The 14,941-nt window shown below is 43.9% G+C and overlaps 1 protein-coding gene across 4 annotated transcripts in view; it reads right to left on the reverse strand.

The window, feature by feature from the left end:
* Nucleotides 1-743: 743 nt before the first annotated feature.
* DOK5 (docking protein 5) overlaps nt 744-14,941 on the reverse strand; it is a 29,220-nt gene continuing 15,022 nt past the window's right edge. The window contains exons 3-9 of one of the 4 annotated variants that reach the window (XM_015882094.2): nt 10,449-10,563; nt 10,229-10,369; nt 9,258-9,447; nt 8,249-8,384; nt 3,474-3,536; nt 3,133-3,253; nt 744-1,382 (exon numbers count right to left, since the gene is read on the reverse strand). In XM_015882094.2, the coding sequence (XP_015737580.1) occupies nt 1,315-1,382; nt 3,133-3,253; nt 3,474-3,536; nt 8,249-8,384; nt 9,258-9,447; nt 10,229-10,369; nt 10,449-10,563 (834 nt within the window). In that variant the 3' untranslated portion in view covers nt 744-1,314. The remainder of the gene's footprint in view (nt 1,383-3,132; nt 3,254-3,473; nt 3,537-8,248; nt 8,385-9,257; nt 9,448-10,228; nt 10,370-10,448; nt 10,564-14,941) is intronic. The other 3 variants (XM_015882095.2, XM_015882096.2, XM_015882097.2) reach the window with 3 other exon arrangements.

A 14,941-nucleotide genomic window follows, 5' to 3' on the forward strand; every position in this document is an offset into this window, starting at 1 on the left:
CAGTGCCTGAGGCAGCACTGTTATTATTATTCATTTTCCAGATCTGTTCAGCAACAGGACTCGGATACAACTCTTACTGCATTCATTTATCTGAGTGATTATTTAATTTAACGACATTCTGGCTGTGAGTAACAAGCTTCAAGAGTTGTTCAGCTGCTTAAATATTAATTAATCATGCTTTTCTGCTGCAAGGTGCGAGAAGGAAAGTGGAATTAAATACTAACAACTTTAATTCTGAATATCAACAACAGTCCAAACATGGAAAAAAAGCCAACCTCACATAAATACAGCTGCTATGCTCAGAGAAATGCTGAAACAACTTATTCATGCCCCCCCATCAAACAAGCAAAACTTAGTGATTTAACTATGATGTTAAATGCAGGGCTTCACTTGTAATCAGAATAATCACAACCTTCTATCCGCCATTCTTATGAGTTTCTGGCCATAGTGTGCAGCAGCCAACCAAGCTATTTTGGAGGTCTTTTTCTTCCTCTGAATTAAGGTGCCCCTATGGCAGCAGTGTGTGCTGTGGCTGTGGTCATAAAACAGGAAACTCTGCGGTGTGGCGCTGTGAGAGTCCTGCTCAGTCTGCTCCTCCACACTTCAAGGAGAGGAGCTGTCAGAAGAGATGGGAGGGGGGACCCTCACCTCATCCTCCCCCCCCCTTGCTGTCCCTCTGGCCTCACAGCTCTGCTCACTGTGCTGATGGTGACGATACGAAGCACTGAACCACAAATTAAATGGGAATTGTTTTTATTTCAAACGTTTACAGGGATGGAAATAAATACAGGAAACAGAAGACAGAGAGTGTGCTTTTAAAAGAAACAAACTGGGTTTCAAACAGGAAAAGATTGAATCCAATAGCTGCTTAAAACTGGCCACCATTTCAAAGGTTGGGGGTTATGCTGAACAGTAGTGATAAGAACTGAAGATAAGCACTACAAACAAGGATGGCAGCTGAAATGGACAGGACAAAACCACACTACGACTGGAAAGTCTATTTACAACATAGGGATCATACAAAAACATCTGGAAATATTCAGAGAGCGACTTGTCTGTCCAGCTGTAGGATAGAGAAGAACCACTGCAGGGTGGGATGGTTTTGCTCCCATGCCCAATCTCTACAGAATCAGTTTAATTTTGGCAAAGATTGAAAGAAAAACAAAACAAAAGACGACACACCACCTTATATTGCAATAACTCCTCATCCAGCCCACGCTTCTCAGTGTTTCTATCCTTGTTTTGCATCATCCATGTCATCCACCGGGGCAGCTTGTCAGAAGACAAAGAGTTTGTAAAGTTCTTGGCAGCCCTTTATCGATGGTCTGATCTGTAGACTGGAAACGTGTCTGTCCGATGGAGCTTCACAGGGCTTGAAACATCTGGTGTGTGCCAGGGGGAAGAACAGAACAACGCTCAGTGAGGCACAGCGATCATACTCAGTTCACTGCAGACCACTCTGTGAACTACAGGTTATATCCTTCATGTAGGGATAGGTTTAATTAACCTGCTGCTCCATCTCAGAAACATCTCCACTCAGATTTTCAATATGAATTGAAGCATTTGAAGCTTTGGGCAATGTGCTCTAAATGGGGATGCTCAGGGTGCCACTGAGATAGTCCCTGACAGCCAAAAGAGACAACAACTTCAATATCTTTCCTAATTACAACATCATCTGCATGACTTTTATTTTTTTCTTCTTGAGAACCAGGATTTTTCAGCCTTTTACTGCATTCTCATGACTACCATCTCCAAGGATCCGCTTTCCATTTTAACAAGCAAGCTGTTCTTCTAAATACAAAACGAGTGGCCTGTACCCATACAGTCTGTTTATGCCGTACTGAACGACTGCACTAAGAACTAATAACACAGTGATGCACAGCGATAGCAGTGCCGTGATGGGCTCGATGCTTCTATTGCATTATTCCTCTGCCCGAAACACGGCAGAGGCTCCGCTTGGGCTTTTCACGTGCTGCATGCTCCCTCTAGTGTTCGAAACAAGGAACGGGACAAAACGAGGAGCTGTGATTGTGAGAGGGATAAGAATGGAAGCCCCGGGGATTTCTAACTACAACCGCTGACACACCGCGCTCTGCAGAGGTCGGAGCCTCCTGCTTTGTTTAAACGCGTAAAATAAGCATCTAACATTATTCCTCCTCATCTGTGAGGGGCTGCCATAAATAAATCAATCAAATCCACCATCTCCATAAGATTTCCCAAGCGCAGCGTCATTCCATCCGTCCATACCCTGCGAGAAGAAAGCCGCAGCCAGCCACAGCTCTGCCCCGCAGCACCGGGCTGCCCCCAGCTGCACCATGTGTCCCGTCTGTTCTTTGGGCCTCTTCCGAGGACCCCCGACCCTTCCTTCACAGCTCACCAGCCCCAGCTGAACCCATCCCACAGCTCGAGGAGCGCCGTGCCGCTAGATGGCCCCCGGGGACCGCAGCCGGGACGGAGCCCTCCGGAGGGACCCCGCCGCCGGAGGGACCCTCGGTAAGTCATTGTTCAAGGCTTTGTTAGCTTCAGTAAGGTCCTATCTTTGATTGTGGACATACAATCCCTTAGGCACAAACCACTGACCAAGTCCAGGGCCAGGAGTGGACCCAGCCTCACCACAGCTCCTCACCTCTGTGATTTAAGGAGTGCAAAAGCATCTGCTCTGAACCTCGTGACTTAATGGGAGCATCTGTACACATGTTCATCACCACCCTCTATGAGTTTCAGCCACTTCAAATCTTGTTAAGTTGTAATTAACTGATTTAATAGCACCTATTACCAATTACCAATCCCAATTACTAAACTACGTTTCTTTTCCTCCCCAAACCATTGCCACTGTATTTCTTTCCCTTTCATTCCCTTTCCCCTCTTTTGGGTCAGTGGGCCTGTGGGCCCCATCACAGACATAGATCTAGAGATAAAGCCACAACATGAATCACATCTCCACTGAAAAGCGAGATGAGCATCCTTCTGATGCCCAGCTCTCCAGCTCAGGTTGGACAAGCACTTCCCTCCATTAATTTGACAACAGTGGCAACTGGCTTAGACTGAGCATCAGTGTTCAGCGAAATGGAGAGATGAGACACTGCACTGCCTCAGCAGCACTGCCAACAGCCCTCCCCAACCCCACCTTACCTTGCAGGCCGTAGAGCTGGCCGGTGCTGTGCTGCCGTGTGATGTGCTGCCAGTAGGCACTGCGGGGCAGGGGCACCATGGTGCTGAGGGACACGGCTCGCTCGCTCATCTTCATTTGAAGCTGCAAAGCAGTAAACACATGTGAAGGAGGCAGTTGTGCACACTGAAGGTCCTCAGGGAATAGCGCAACCACTGCCTGAAAAGATTTCTAATGGCATTTCAGCACAGTGTCTCCCTCTGTCCATCTGCCCACCCTGCAGCCAGCAGGGACTGACTCAGTGTTAGTCTGGGGCACACACCATGCATTAGGAGATCACGCTGCTTTGCACACCAGAGCTCACCTTCGTGCTGCCCTGCTCCTGTGCCAGCACCGCTGCCCCTGCAGGGAGGTCTAAATCAAGCAGCTGCAACAGAAACTGAGGTTCAGTGGGAGGCAGGAAAACACTCCTCCTTTGACAGCTACGTAGCAACTATGTAAGCAGCTTCCCAAAGCTACGTACAACCTCAGCACCCCAAGAACCCGATTAGACATGTTTCACATGAATTGAATTCACATGAATTCAATTATATGCATATGCTGGCTGATAGTATCTGGGTTTTATCATATACTTCACAGTACAGCTAAAATTCTCTTTCCAAAGCTCAGAAAAACATCAGTTTGAAGATGCCAAACCTGTACTTGATCTTTTCTATTTATAAAAATGCTTTCCAGAAAAAGAGCAAGTTCTTACATTGTAGTTTCACAAAACCTGAGGTGACAAAACCTTTTACAAGAGAGCTGCCTGTTATGGAAGAGCCATTTTGAGGTTCTTTAGAGGGGCCACAACCTTCAAACTCCCTTTGTACGGAGGATGTGGTGCCTGCAATGTCAAGGGAAAACAAAACAAAAACAAAAGCAAACCCAGATCAACCTTTGCTCTTAGAACACCCACCCCCATGTTGGCAGGGTGTGAGTCACTGCACAACATGAGCTGCCACCTCCGCTGCATAGAGTATTCATCACAGCTCCATCACTGAAGCCCCAACATCACTTGTGGTGCCATCACACTCAACAGCTCCATGGAAACAAACAATGATGGACCCACAGCCAGAACAAGACGTGCTTCCTCACTGACGGCACTTGTAGGCTGGTGCACTCCTGGGTGAGCTGGGCAGTTTGAACCACAGCCCAGCTGCCAGAAGGACAGCAACACCCAGCAGGGTATCAATGGAGAAATAGACACTGCCAGAGAAAGAAGATAAAGACACAGAAGGGCCAGAAGAGCTGCCTGACCTGAACTCAATCAGCATGGGAAAGAATTAGAAAGCTCACAGCTGGGGAAAAGAATTAATATGTTATGTCCTGAATACATAACGCTTCATCAAAACACCTCAGACTGCGAGCAAAAGCAGCTGTAACGATGATTGATTGCATTCTCACAATTAGCCCACTGTATCTCTGTAGCAACCGAGAAAGCAGGAATAGCTTTGCTAATGGCCTGGCTTTATTCCACAGTGGCACCCAGCACCATAGGCAGGTCAAAGCCAGCCAGAACTCCGTGCTGGAGCATGCATGAGCAGTGGCTACAAGCAGAGGGTCAAGCAAGACATGCAATTCCACATACCATTAATATAACTAATAACTTGTTAATTGAAAGGCACCTAATCCACAGCCTCTCACTCACTTCTTAGCGATCAGCAAAACTAGCATGAGGCAAAAACACTGCCTGCTTAAGAGAAAAATTCTTCCAAGGTGGCTTGGAAGGCTGCTCCAAAAGGAAAGAAAAGAAAGATAATTTCAGATTAGATGGGTTCTTTCAGACTGAACAGTGCAATTCTCCAAGACTTTGCAGAATGCACCGGTTTAAAGTAATTTGCATTATGGAAACCCTTGTCTTGGGACCCCCAGTTGCAGAGGATCACTGTGTTTTTGAGGGGATTTTCTTCCCAGTGAAGCAAATCCATATCATCAAAATTTATGGGAACAATTGTTTAAGTAACACTTGCCAAATTCAAAAGAACAAAGCTACAGAATGGTAACTATTAATAAAAGTAAATGTCAGAAATGAAAGGGCATTAAGACATGGCTGCTGTTTTGACTCCTTTTCTTTTCCTATCTATCTTAGCACTTCCACTCCTAGTTATGAACCTCTATGGAAATGTTCAGAGATGACACCAGGCTGTAACCCAGCCACACACACCCCGATGGACCCAGAACAGCAGCACACTTGAGCTGCAGAGCCAGGAGGAGTCAGCCCTGCTGTGGGCAAACTGCCTGCAAACATCCCCCTCTGGAGCACCAGGATTCAGCAGCCAGAACAGAGCAGCTCGCTGTTGTTATTTCTCAGTGAGACATCAGGTTGTAATGTCTTTTTCTAAAGCAACTCAACTGAGAGCAGGCATTGATGACAGCAGTCAAGTCACAGCACTACTCCTGTCAGTTATCATGGCAATCAAATGTTTGTGAAAATATGCCTGCAATTTGAATAGGTATTTTCATTTCTTTGGCAATGCAGAAAAGGAGCAGCTGGACAAGGTGAGTTGGCACTGACCAGAACAGCTTCTCATCAGGGTGAGGCTCTGGCTGAGGAAGCCCACCATGCTCATTCCTAGAAGCCTGGCAGCACCCACAGGCAGATACAGCCACGCTGCACCAACACACTGAGCTATGGAGCATGAGGCTGCTGGGGAGGTGTCAGACATCACAGCCCACACTCTCAGCAGTACTCAGCAGTTCCACGTGCTCCACCACCAGCATGGGACATCCAACTCCCCTTTACTGTTCAGATCCCAGGAGCTCGCAAGTGCCCAGCAGTGGCCAGGGGAAAGCAGAAGCCACTCAGAGGAGACTTCATGTCTCACCACCAGTGTCTCCCATCTCTTATTTATCTTTCTGTAAATAGTAGCTCTAGCTTCACTAATACAAAATAAATAAATAAATATAATAAAAAAAAAATCACACAGGGTTAATAGTTCTTGGAAACAGAAACAATCTGATGCAGCTCACTGGGGGTGAGCAAACCTCTATATAAACTCCTCTTGGAAGTGTTCATGCAGAATTAAAGTACCAAGGAAATCAATCAACCTGAACAATGGAGATGACCCTCACAAGGTATCCTGTGATCAGCAAAAGCAGCCATTTGATCTCTACATTAATGTAATGATCTTCTGTCTAAACTCCTAAATCTGAGCATCCTTGAAACCAAGAGAAGGGACTAATCCTGACTACACTGGGACCAGACATTTCTATGACAGGCTTGGGAGACTTGGATTCAGGGGCATATGGACTTGTCTGAAGCAATTATGTTCAGATCTTAAATTACAAGGCTTTCAGTTCAACAGGAATATGTTCTTGCTTCCTGTTTAGTGCTCTCAGGTCTATGAAACTGGATTTAGGGGTTGTGGTTGGACACGGTGATCATGAAAAATCTTTTGAGGCTGTACAGCTGCTCTCTATTGAAACCTATAGCAACTGTGCATCTGTTGAGTGTATGGGAGCTTGTAAAACAGAGATTTTACAGCATACAATCAGACACTGTGTATTAAAGATGCTATTACATGAATGTAAAACCACTAATATGAAATAGCCTGAAAACCTACTCACTTCAGGAGGTATAAGCTAATGAATTCCTATTTCTTTTATTTTCTTTTTTTTTTAAGTGAATTCATGCTCTTAGCAGGCTGCTCTGTCCCATCTGATGTTGGTGTGCTACAAATATTTGCTATGTAAGTTGACACAGACTAGGCTAATTCTAATCTGCTTCAGTTGGTTACTGAAGCATGCTTACATCATCTCCCATCTGTCTCAAATCAGGGAATTTGGGGCATTATTCAACAAGACAGGCTTTGGGTCAGTACTCGTCCTCATGGACATGGCTTTACTGAGGTGACACCAGCCAGAAGGTAGCTGAAAATGCCATACCAACCAGTCCCTTCCCTGCTGGAAACAGACATATGTAGCTTGTATTACCCCTAAGCAGACTTCAGTCTTCTGTGCTTTCTCACTTGTTTGCTCACCTGCTCTACAAGCAATGACAGAACTATCCATCCACCTGCATGCTGGGCTGAAGCAGTTATATGATACACAGAGTCCATCAGAACACTCAGAAATCATTTTCTATTGCTCCTCCTCATTTTACTGTCAAGAGAAACAGCTTCCTATGGCAGATTTGACTTCCATTCTGTTCCAGTTCAGGAAATCAGTAAAATTACTGAAAGGATTAGACGTGGATATGGATATCAGCAGCACTTTTCACATAAGGAAAAAGACATAGTTCTCCTTGCAGACTACATGAACCAATTAGTACTGCCTGGAATAGAGAAGTTGCTTATGGACAGGCTCTTCCATAACTGTCCATTCTGCACATTTTATGCATTCCAGAAAGTGTGAGACTCTCAGAACGTAGAGACTGATTGTGATATGGGATGAACAGAAGATTCCTTCTCACTCCATAGGATTCATGAGAAAACAAAGACATAAGACCTGAAAACTTGCTAGGTGCAAAAGCCATCAAACTGCCTTCTTTTGACATTGCACACGGAGATCCCACGGAATCTGTTCTCAGTTTGTATGTTAACTTTGCATCTTACACTCCTATATTTTTTTAGGGGTAACGAGCATCATAAAATGAGTTTTAGACATGAGTAGCACTTGTAGAAAACAGGCATCCACCAAGGGATCAGACAAAAATGTAGTCCTCCCTCCCACAGGTTAACCTGAACCATACAACTCCTTCCAAATCATCCTTCAAGCGTAGGCATCAATTATCAAACAAAAAATTGAGCATGAGCCACATTCTGTAAATAGATTGATGAGAAATGTTTCTAAACAAACTCATGATGGTGACTAATTAGAAGAAGTTAATGAGAAAGGAAACTACAGATTGATGGGAGCTCATCATCTCTGTATTAAGTCATAGCAATGGTTTTCCAACCACAGAAATCAAGGACTATACATTTCCCTGTTGTTTGGATCCTCAAAAAGCAATCCCAGTTACAAACACTACCCTAAATATAATAATTGAGAAGAATTTACTTAGAGCAACACTCCGACTGCTTACTGCCTGTGAATCAAAAGGAAGTCACACCGAAGCATTGCTCACTGATGTGAAATAGCAAGTGAAGCACACAGTCGTACCATTGAATTTTTCACGCTCTGCAGCAGGCGCTCGTGTTGTTCTGCTATGGCCAGAGCAGCCGAGTGAACCTTCTGATAGATTGCTTCCCCATCTCGTGTCTGAAAGATGAACAGTCCTTCTCCTGTGTCGCACATCCTGCCAAAGTGAGAGCAGACGGGATCCAGATGTGAGATTTTTCACTTGCTCACGGGGATCTGCAGCACATAACTGCCCATGCAGCTCCAGTGCCATTACTTCACAAACGGTATGTAACAAAGGTTGTCGAAGAACTGAACAAAGTTATTTACATGGGCTTTAACAGCCCTAGCACAATCTTACTGTTTTAACCCCCACCAGTATTACTCTGGCCAAACACAGACTCAGGTGAGTACTGCTCTTGAAAGTGCATAAGCTCTAGAGAGTTGATGCACGAAACCCAGATTTCTGAGATTTAGACTTAAAAGAGGGGATTACTTTTCCTTCTTCCCCTTTCAGCATTTTAATATTGCCTGTAATGAGCTTTGTCCTTCACTTGAAACCCCAAACACATTATACTCAGCATCCCAAAGGCAATGTCTTACCATAGCTAATGCACGATCAGAGAACTAAAAACATATCCCTTCTCCTGAGAGAACTAAATTCTTCAGCAGTACAGGGGATGGACATTTAAATGCCTCTTCTCTTTCCAGATAAGTTAATTGTATAATGCACTTCTCTTTTATGATTGTAATTCTTTAATGTGCTTATCTAAAATAACGCAACCACAGCCCTTAAAAAGGATTTGGGAGTTTAGCTCAATCAACAGGTGCTCCAGCTTCAGCCACACAAAGACTTCAGTTCATTAAGTTCAAGCTGCAGGAAGCGTTAAGGAGCAACACCTCAAGAAGAAGAAACTGCATTCAAATTACTTATAAACCCATTTGTTGATAGATGGAAAAGAGGAGTACAACTAACAAAAACCAGCAGCCCCTTCTCCACTGCTTCAGAATGATGGAGGAAAGCGATGCACTGCAATGAACGCACACTTACCTCCCTGCTTCAAAGGTGAACCAAGAAGGATCCCGCCCGTAGCGTCGAAGGGCACTTAATGGCCAAGAGATGAGTTTGACTCTGGGATTCTGGATGTCCCAAAGACAGATATTCTCAAATGTTATCTGCAAGGTACATTCCCCATGCACATCTAAGTTAGGGGATGGCATCAAATACACATTGAATCTCTCTGGGAGAAAAACAAAAGGTTAGTCTAAAATCCCTGCCCATTAACTGTCGAAGTCATTAAAGGAATTCCCTATTTTCCACCTCTATTAAAAGATCTTATTTCCTCTTTGAACAATTATTTCAAAAATACAGACTCAGTTCCTTGCAATATCTCAGCAAACTCAATGTTTGCAGCAATCAAAACTCTGCACTCAAAGGGCATCAAACATTTGGGCATGTGTTGAGATGCAGAATAGAACTGCACCATCATAATCCTGATATTTGCAAACAATTAATACAACTGTGTGCATGAATAAATACATTGCAAGAGCTTTTTGTGCATATAATTAGTTAATTTGCATAGGAAAGTGAAGTAGCTGAGGGCTCGGGTTTTGCATGCAATTATTGTTATTTATTATTTGCTTTAACGGTGTTGATAAATAGCCTCAGTCAGAGGCTGAAACTGTTGTACAGACACAATATAAGAAAACACACAACAAAAATACAGTTTCCATCTACAAGGTCATCTAAACTGCCTGAGAGGAAAAGTGTTATTCCAAAACAATTCTAAAGCCCTGAATTACAGCACCTTATTACCATGCTCATTATTTCTGGTAGCAATTAAAAAACAAACAAACAAACAAAACAACAATAAACAGGATGGGGGTGGGGAGTTTGGTTGGTTTCTTGACTGGTACCAAAAAAGCAATTTCGGGTACCAATTTATTTTTGATGTTCTCATATGCAGTCCAAATGACTATAAAATAAATTAACCAAAGATTAACAAAAGTCAACGTACGTACCATTCTGCTCCCTCTCCACTCCTGATGCCAACAAGTCAGGCTCTCCAAGGCTAATGTCATTAATCCGTGTCCCAAGACACTCCATCTGCAATACCTTGCACCACTCATCTGCCTCAAGTTCTGTATAAATGCCCAGAAAATCTGTGTGTAGGTATAATACATTTATGATTTTACAATTGATGCTCTTATGTTTTCTCATGTGCATTGCCATTTTACCCACCTGACTCGCAAGCAAAAGTTTTAGAGGTGTCGTCGTTAAAGTAAATCCCAACAGCATGCTTCTTTGTGCTCTTTGGCATTCGTGATATATTCTTCACATTATTCAGCTCTGTGACCTGGGAAATAAAACAAAACAAAACACCAAAAAAAACAACGATTTGGAGATGTAATTAGGACCTTAAAAGATATATATCCACTATTGACCAGAGAAGCTGAAAAAAGAATGATATCGAACTGCAAAGGACAAAGAGAGAATATTTGATTGCCCTTAAGGAAACACAGCCTTGACATCAATCACCATATGCAGCCTACTTGGAGGGCCTGGATGGAGAAGGAGACATTCTTCAGTTCCCTCCCAGCCGCATAAGCTTCAGTACAAGCTGACCTAAACAAGATGCAGGTAGAATCGAAGCTCATGCCAGTCTGAGAAATACTTACAGGCAGGACATTTAGAAGACTGACCTGTTGCAGTAGAAACAAAAGGAGGTGAAGAGAAAAAGTGGAAAGATTCTCCCATTTGGTGGAGCAAGTCCAGTTCCAGCACAGCTTCCATCACAAGGACAAAACTGAGCGTGGGGGAAAGTCAGTGTCTGAAACTGCATTTCTGGAAAGTCAGTGATTTGTTATAATGGCCCACAGAGAAAATAACAATAAAAAACAAGAACAAAATAATCTTTTAAAAGATCACAGTTCCAGTAGTTGGAAGGTTTGTTCGCTTTAAATATTCACAGAATGAATCCTCAAACTTGTAGACACAGATTTCTGTTGCTTGGTTGCCAAAAACTGACTGGAATTTCTTTCAATCCAACAAAAATGAACACGTATCTATTACCTCACACACAGCTTTAGCAAGGGAATGTTAAAGTCACACTTTCAGGCAAGACCCTGGAGATCTGTGACTGGAAGGGACAGCAGCCAGTGGGCAACCTATCCCCCAGATAAGCAACACACCTAAGGTCTGGAAATTCACTCTGTAGGAATAACAAAATGAAAGAAGAATCCATAGGGAACACATCAAGCCTTCTGCAGAGCTGCCAAATCTAGGAGTCAGGTTTCTATAGCCTCCGGGCTCAAGATATTGAGAAGTGTCAAAACCATGAGTTCCTGATCGTGCTTAATTCTGCATGAGGATCTTTCTCTCTTCCAGGAAATCCTGTGTTGGAAGCACATCCCCCAGTGCTAACAAGACACTGACAAACTCATTGTTAAATATGACAAATCTGTCATGGCTCATTCCCATCGTACTCAGTACATGACAGGTCAGGCTCGAGTTGCCAGCTGCCAGGTTCAGCTCTCATTTGCCAGGAAGTATTCAAATGCAGTAAGGAAAGAAACTGAAGTTAGACTTCTTGTTCAGGGCAATAACTACCCTGACATTTACAGCGAGCACATTTTCTGCAAGTGGATGTGCTAATGAAATTGGCACCAGTGAGCGAGCGAGTACCTGTGAGTACAGAAGCCAGAAGAAGCAGAATTGAGCCATATATTTTGGTAATGAATCGTTTAGTTATCCAGGATTTGTTCTAATTGAAAGCTCATTTCCTAAAATCTGGTGTCTAACGCTCCTGCTGTTGGGCAGCACACTAATTGGTCTCTACTGTAATGAATCCCGGGATGCTCATCAGTGTGATCAGGGAAGGTTTATACAGAAAACTGATTCTCCTTGCTCCAGCAGCAGCTGGGGGCTCAGGACTGGTCAGCCACTGCCCCAGCTCCCTGCCAGCTCTCAGGGAACACAGCACTGGGGAGCATGGGAGGCTGCTGGCTCTTGAAAGGCAACAAACAAACCAACCAACCAGCCAGCAGTACCACTAATGACTTGTGTTCAGACTGAGTCATGCACCTCTGGGCCAGACGGGAGCGGATGTTCAAAGCTCTGCTGTAAAGATGAGAAGGATGAGATTAAAGCATTTGCTGTGTTTGTACATAGAAGGAGCAAATTCTGATCACACCTTTTTTTACCTAGACTCCAACCCCAGCTCACCCCTGCCAACCCAAAGCCTTCTGCAATCTTGCTTATGTCTCATTGCCACATCCATGCTGCAGCTCATCTGTGAGCCTGGCCACTGGGATTGAGAACTGCCAAATATCACACACCTGTGGATCCTCTCTGGTCTAAGGCTTCACATCAGAACCAGCTGGTCACCCCACTTTGGTCATTCCAATAAGATCCACACACAGTAGGACAGAAGCTACAGCCATATTTGTAAACCAGCATTCTTCCTTTCTTTTTTGTTCTACCAGTCAAGAAAGGATTACCACAACTTAGTTAGTTCCCTCACCCTGCAGCCCATAACAGCAGTCATTTCTCCTCTCTGCAGTGAGAACACCCCGCTCTATGCTACAGTCACTTCATTGGACCATAAGGGAGTTATGCAAAACTCAAAGGGAAAAGAAGCACGTGGCTGGGTGTCCTGACTTGAAGGCAGCATAATGCATGACCACATTCCCCTTCAGAAATTATTAAATATAAGCGTGAGCATAATGGCTTCATTGTTTTGGAAGTGAGAATAGCAATGGTTTCTTTCCTCATAAATTTCTCTGAAAGACCAGATAGTTACACAGAAGCACTTTCCTACAGCAATCTCAAAGGCAGAGCAATATATTCCAACAGAGATTTTCCAAGATGCAGCTCATGCTTGAAATCCCAGAGCTCATCCTTTGAGCACAAACATTTATTTTCATTTGATTAAGCCTTCTCCTACACTTGCTCCTTATTGCCACATTCCCTCTAACCACACTGTGGTACAAAGTAGGCAATGCAGATTATCAGAAACATTATTTATCCCTTATCCATCGCCTTCACAGTATTCATGGTGGTTTCTTCTTCCTTTCTAGAATACCAGCCAGCAGTTAATTTGAATGAGGCATTATTTAATGCTGTTACAAGACTCTAACCTAAAGCCTCTCCTCACCACTTTGTCCCTACCTCCAAGTTCATTGTGCTGGGATCAGGGAAAGGCAAAGGAGGGCAACCCCAGCATGCACACTGCAGGCAGGTGCTTCCAGGAATCACCTTATGTGTTCTATGAACACTGAATGGTTGTACTGAAAAGCACGGCTGCCACACACTGTGAATACATTCCTTCTGAGAGCCCTGTTCCACAGCCCGCTCAAATAACACAGCTCGCGATGCATCCCTTGAGAGTTATCTTGAGGATGTACTGAAATCAATAACATTGTGTCATTAATTTATCTGATCCTCAAATCATTTGTGATTCATGTTTTAGCCATGAGATGGGAAAACGCAGATCCTGCTGCAGAGCCTCCAGTGCACACCCATGCTCCCAAGGGAGAGCTCGTCAAGGACTGTCTGGTGCCTGACCTGCTGCATCACCCTGCAAGGTGCTAAAGAGTACCCTCATTACCCGAGCTGCCTGAAGAGCCTCCCTGTTGCTCTCACTTATGCAACAGATGGTTCAAATTGTCTGGCACATATGCACCAAATTCACACTAAGAAGTGGCAGACAGCTAATTTCCCCTCCCTGAGCTTTGGAAAGGAGTCAGGAGCAGACACCAAGCACCTGCCAGTATTCGAGGCTGCTATTCTCCTCCTGTTAGACTTGCAAAAGTGTTGTCATAGTTTAATAAGTTTTTGTTGTTGTTAGGTGGGTTTTTTTGTCCAAAATTAGTGTACATCTATAAACTTAATTCTAAGAAGTTGGATGAGCCACAAGTCTCAGGCCCCTAACAGTATTTAACAGGGAAAGGACAAGAGGAATGTTATTCTATTGAAGGTTGCAGCCCTTCCCTGGCACACTCCTTTCCTCCCTCTTGCTTTCAGGGCTCCTTTACATCAAAGGTGACAGCAGTCACACCAACTGAAGTACATTTGATTAAAGACCAAAATAACTTGCAGAGGTGTGTGGTAGGAATCCTGAATCAGGATAAAGTATTAAACATTCACCGCCCCACCGACAGCACGTGCAGACAGAGCTTCACCATGGCCAAAAACACTCTGAAAAGTGTTTTTCCTCTCTACCATCCCCTCCTGTAATGTGCCAAACACACAGTTGACTGAAAATGGCCCTGGCAGCCTTGTGAATTCAAACAACTCTTTGAATTAGGACATAATTCTTAAACATGGGGAGCCTTTCAGAACAGAACTCAAGGGATCATATTCATTGCCTACACAACTGCCACACTCAGTAGTTTGGATCTATCTTTGGCTTCAATCTTAATTAAGGATTTTATGTTTCTGTCTCAGCTGCATGGAAACTCACCCAGCAGAGGGCTGTAGGCAGGACATCCCAGTCTCACCAGGAGATATTCACTGGTAAATACAGCACAGCCATCCCAGCCCAGCTCCATTCATGACATAAGATCAGCTGTATACATGTATGCCTACATCCAAAACATCCCCAACGAGTTGCTTTCATTCTTCTGCCTCAAAGCAGACATTTCATTGGGAGTTAAGTGATAGCATCCATTAAAATAAATGTTTAACAGTCAGTTATAAGCAGAATGGTCATACTTTAAACATTTAATTTGCCA

The sequence above is a fragment of the Coturnix japonica genome, chromosome 20, assembly GCF_001577835.2.
Source record: "Coturnix japonica isolate 7356 chromosome 20, Coturnix japonica 2.1, whole genome shotgun sequence".
Taxonomy (NCBI): Eukaryota; Metazoa; Chordata; class Aves; order Galliformes; family Phasianidae; genus Coturnix; species Coturnix japonica.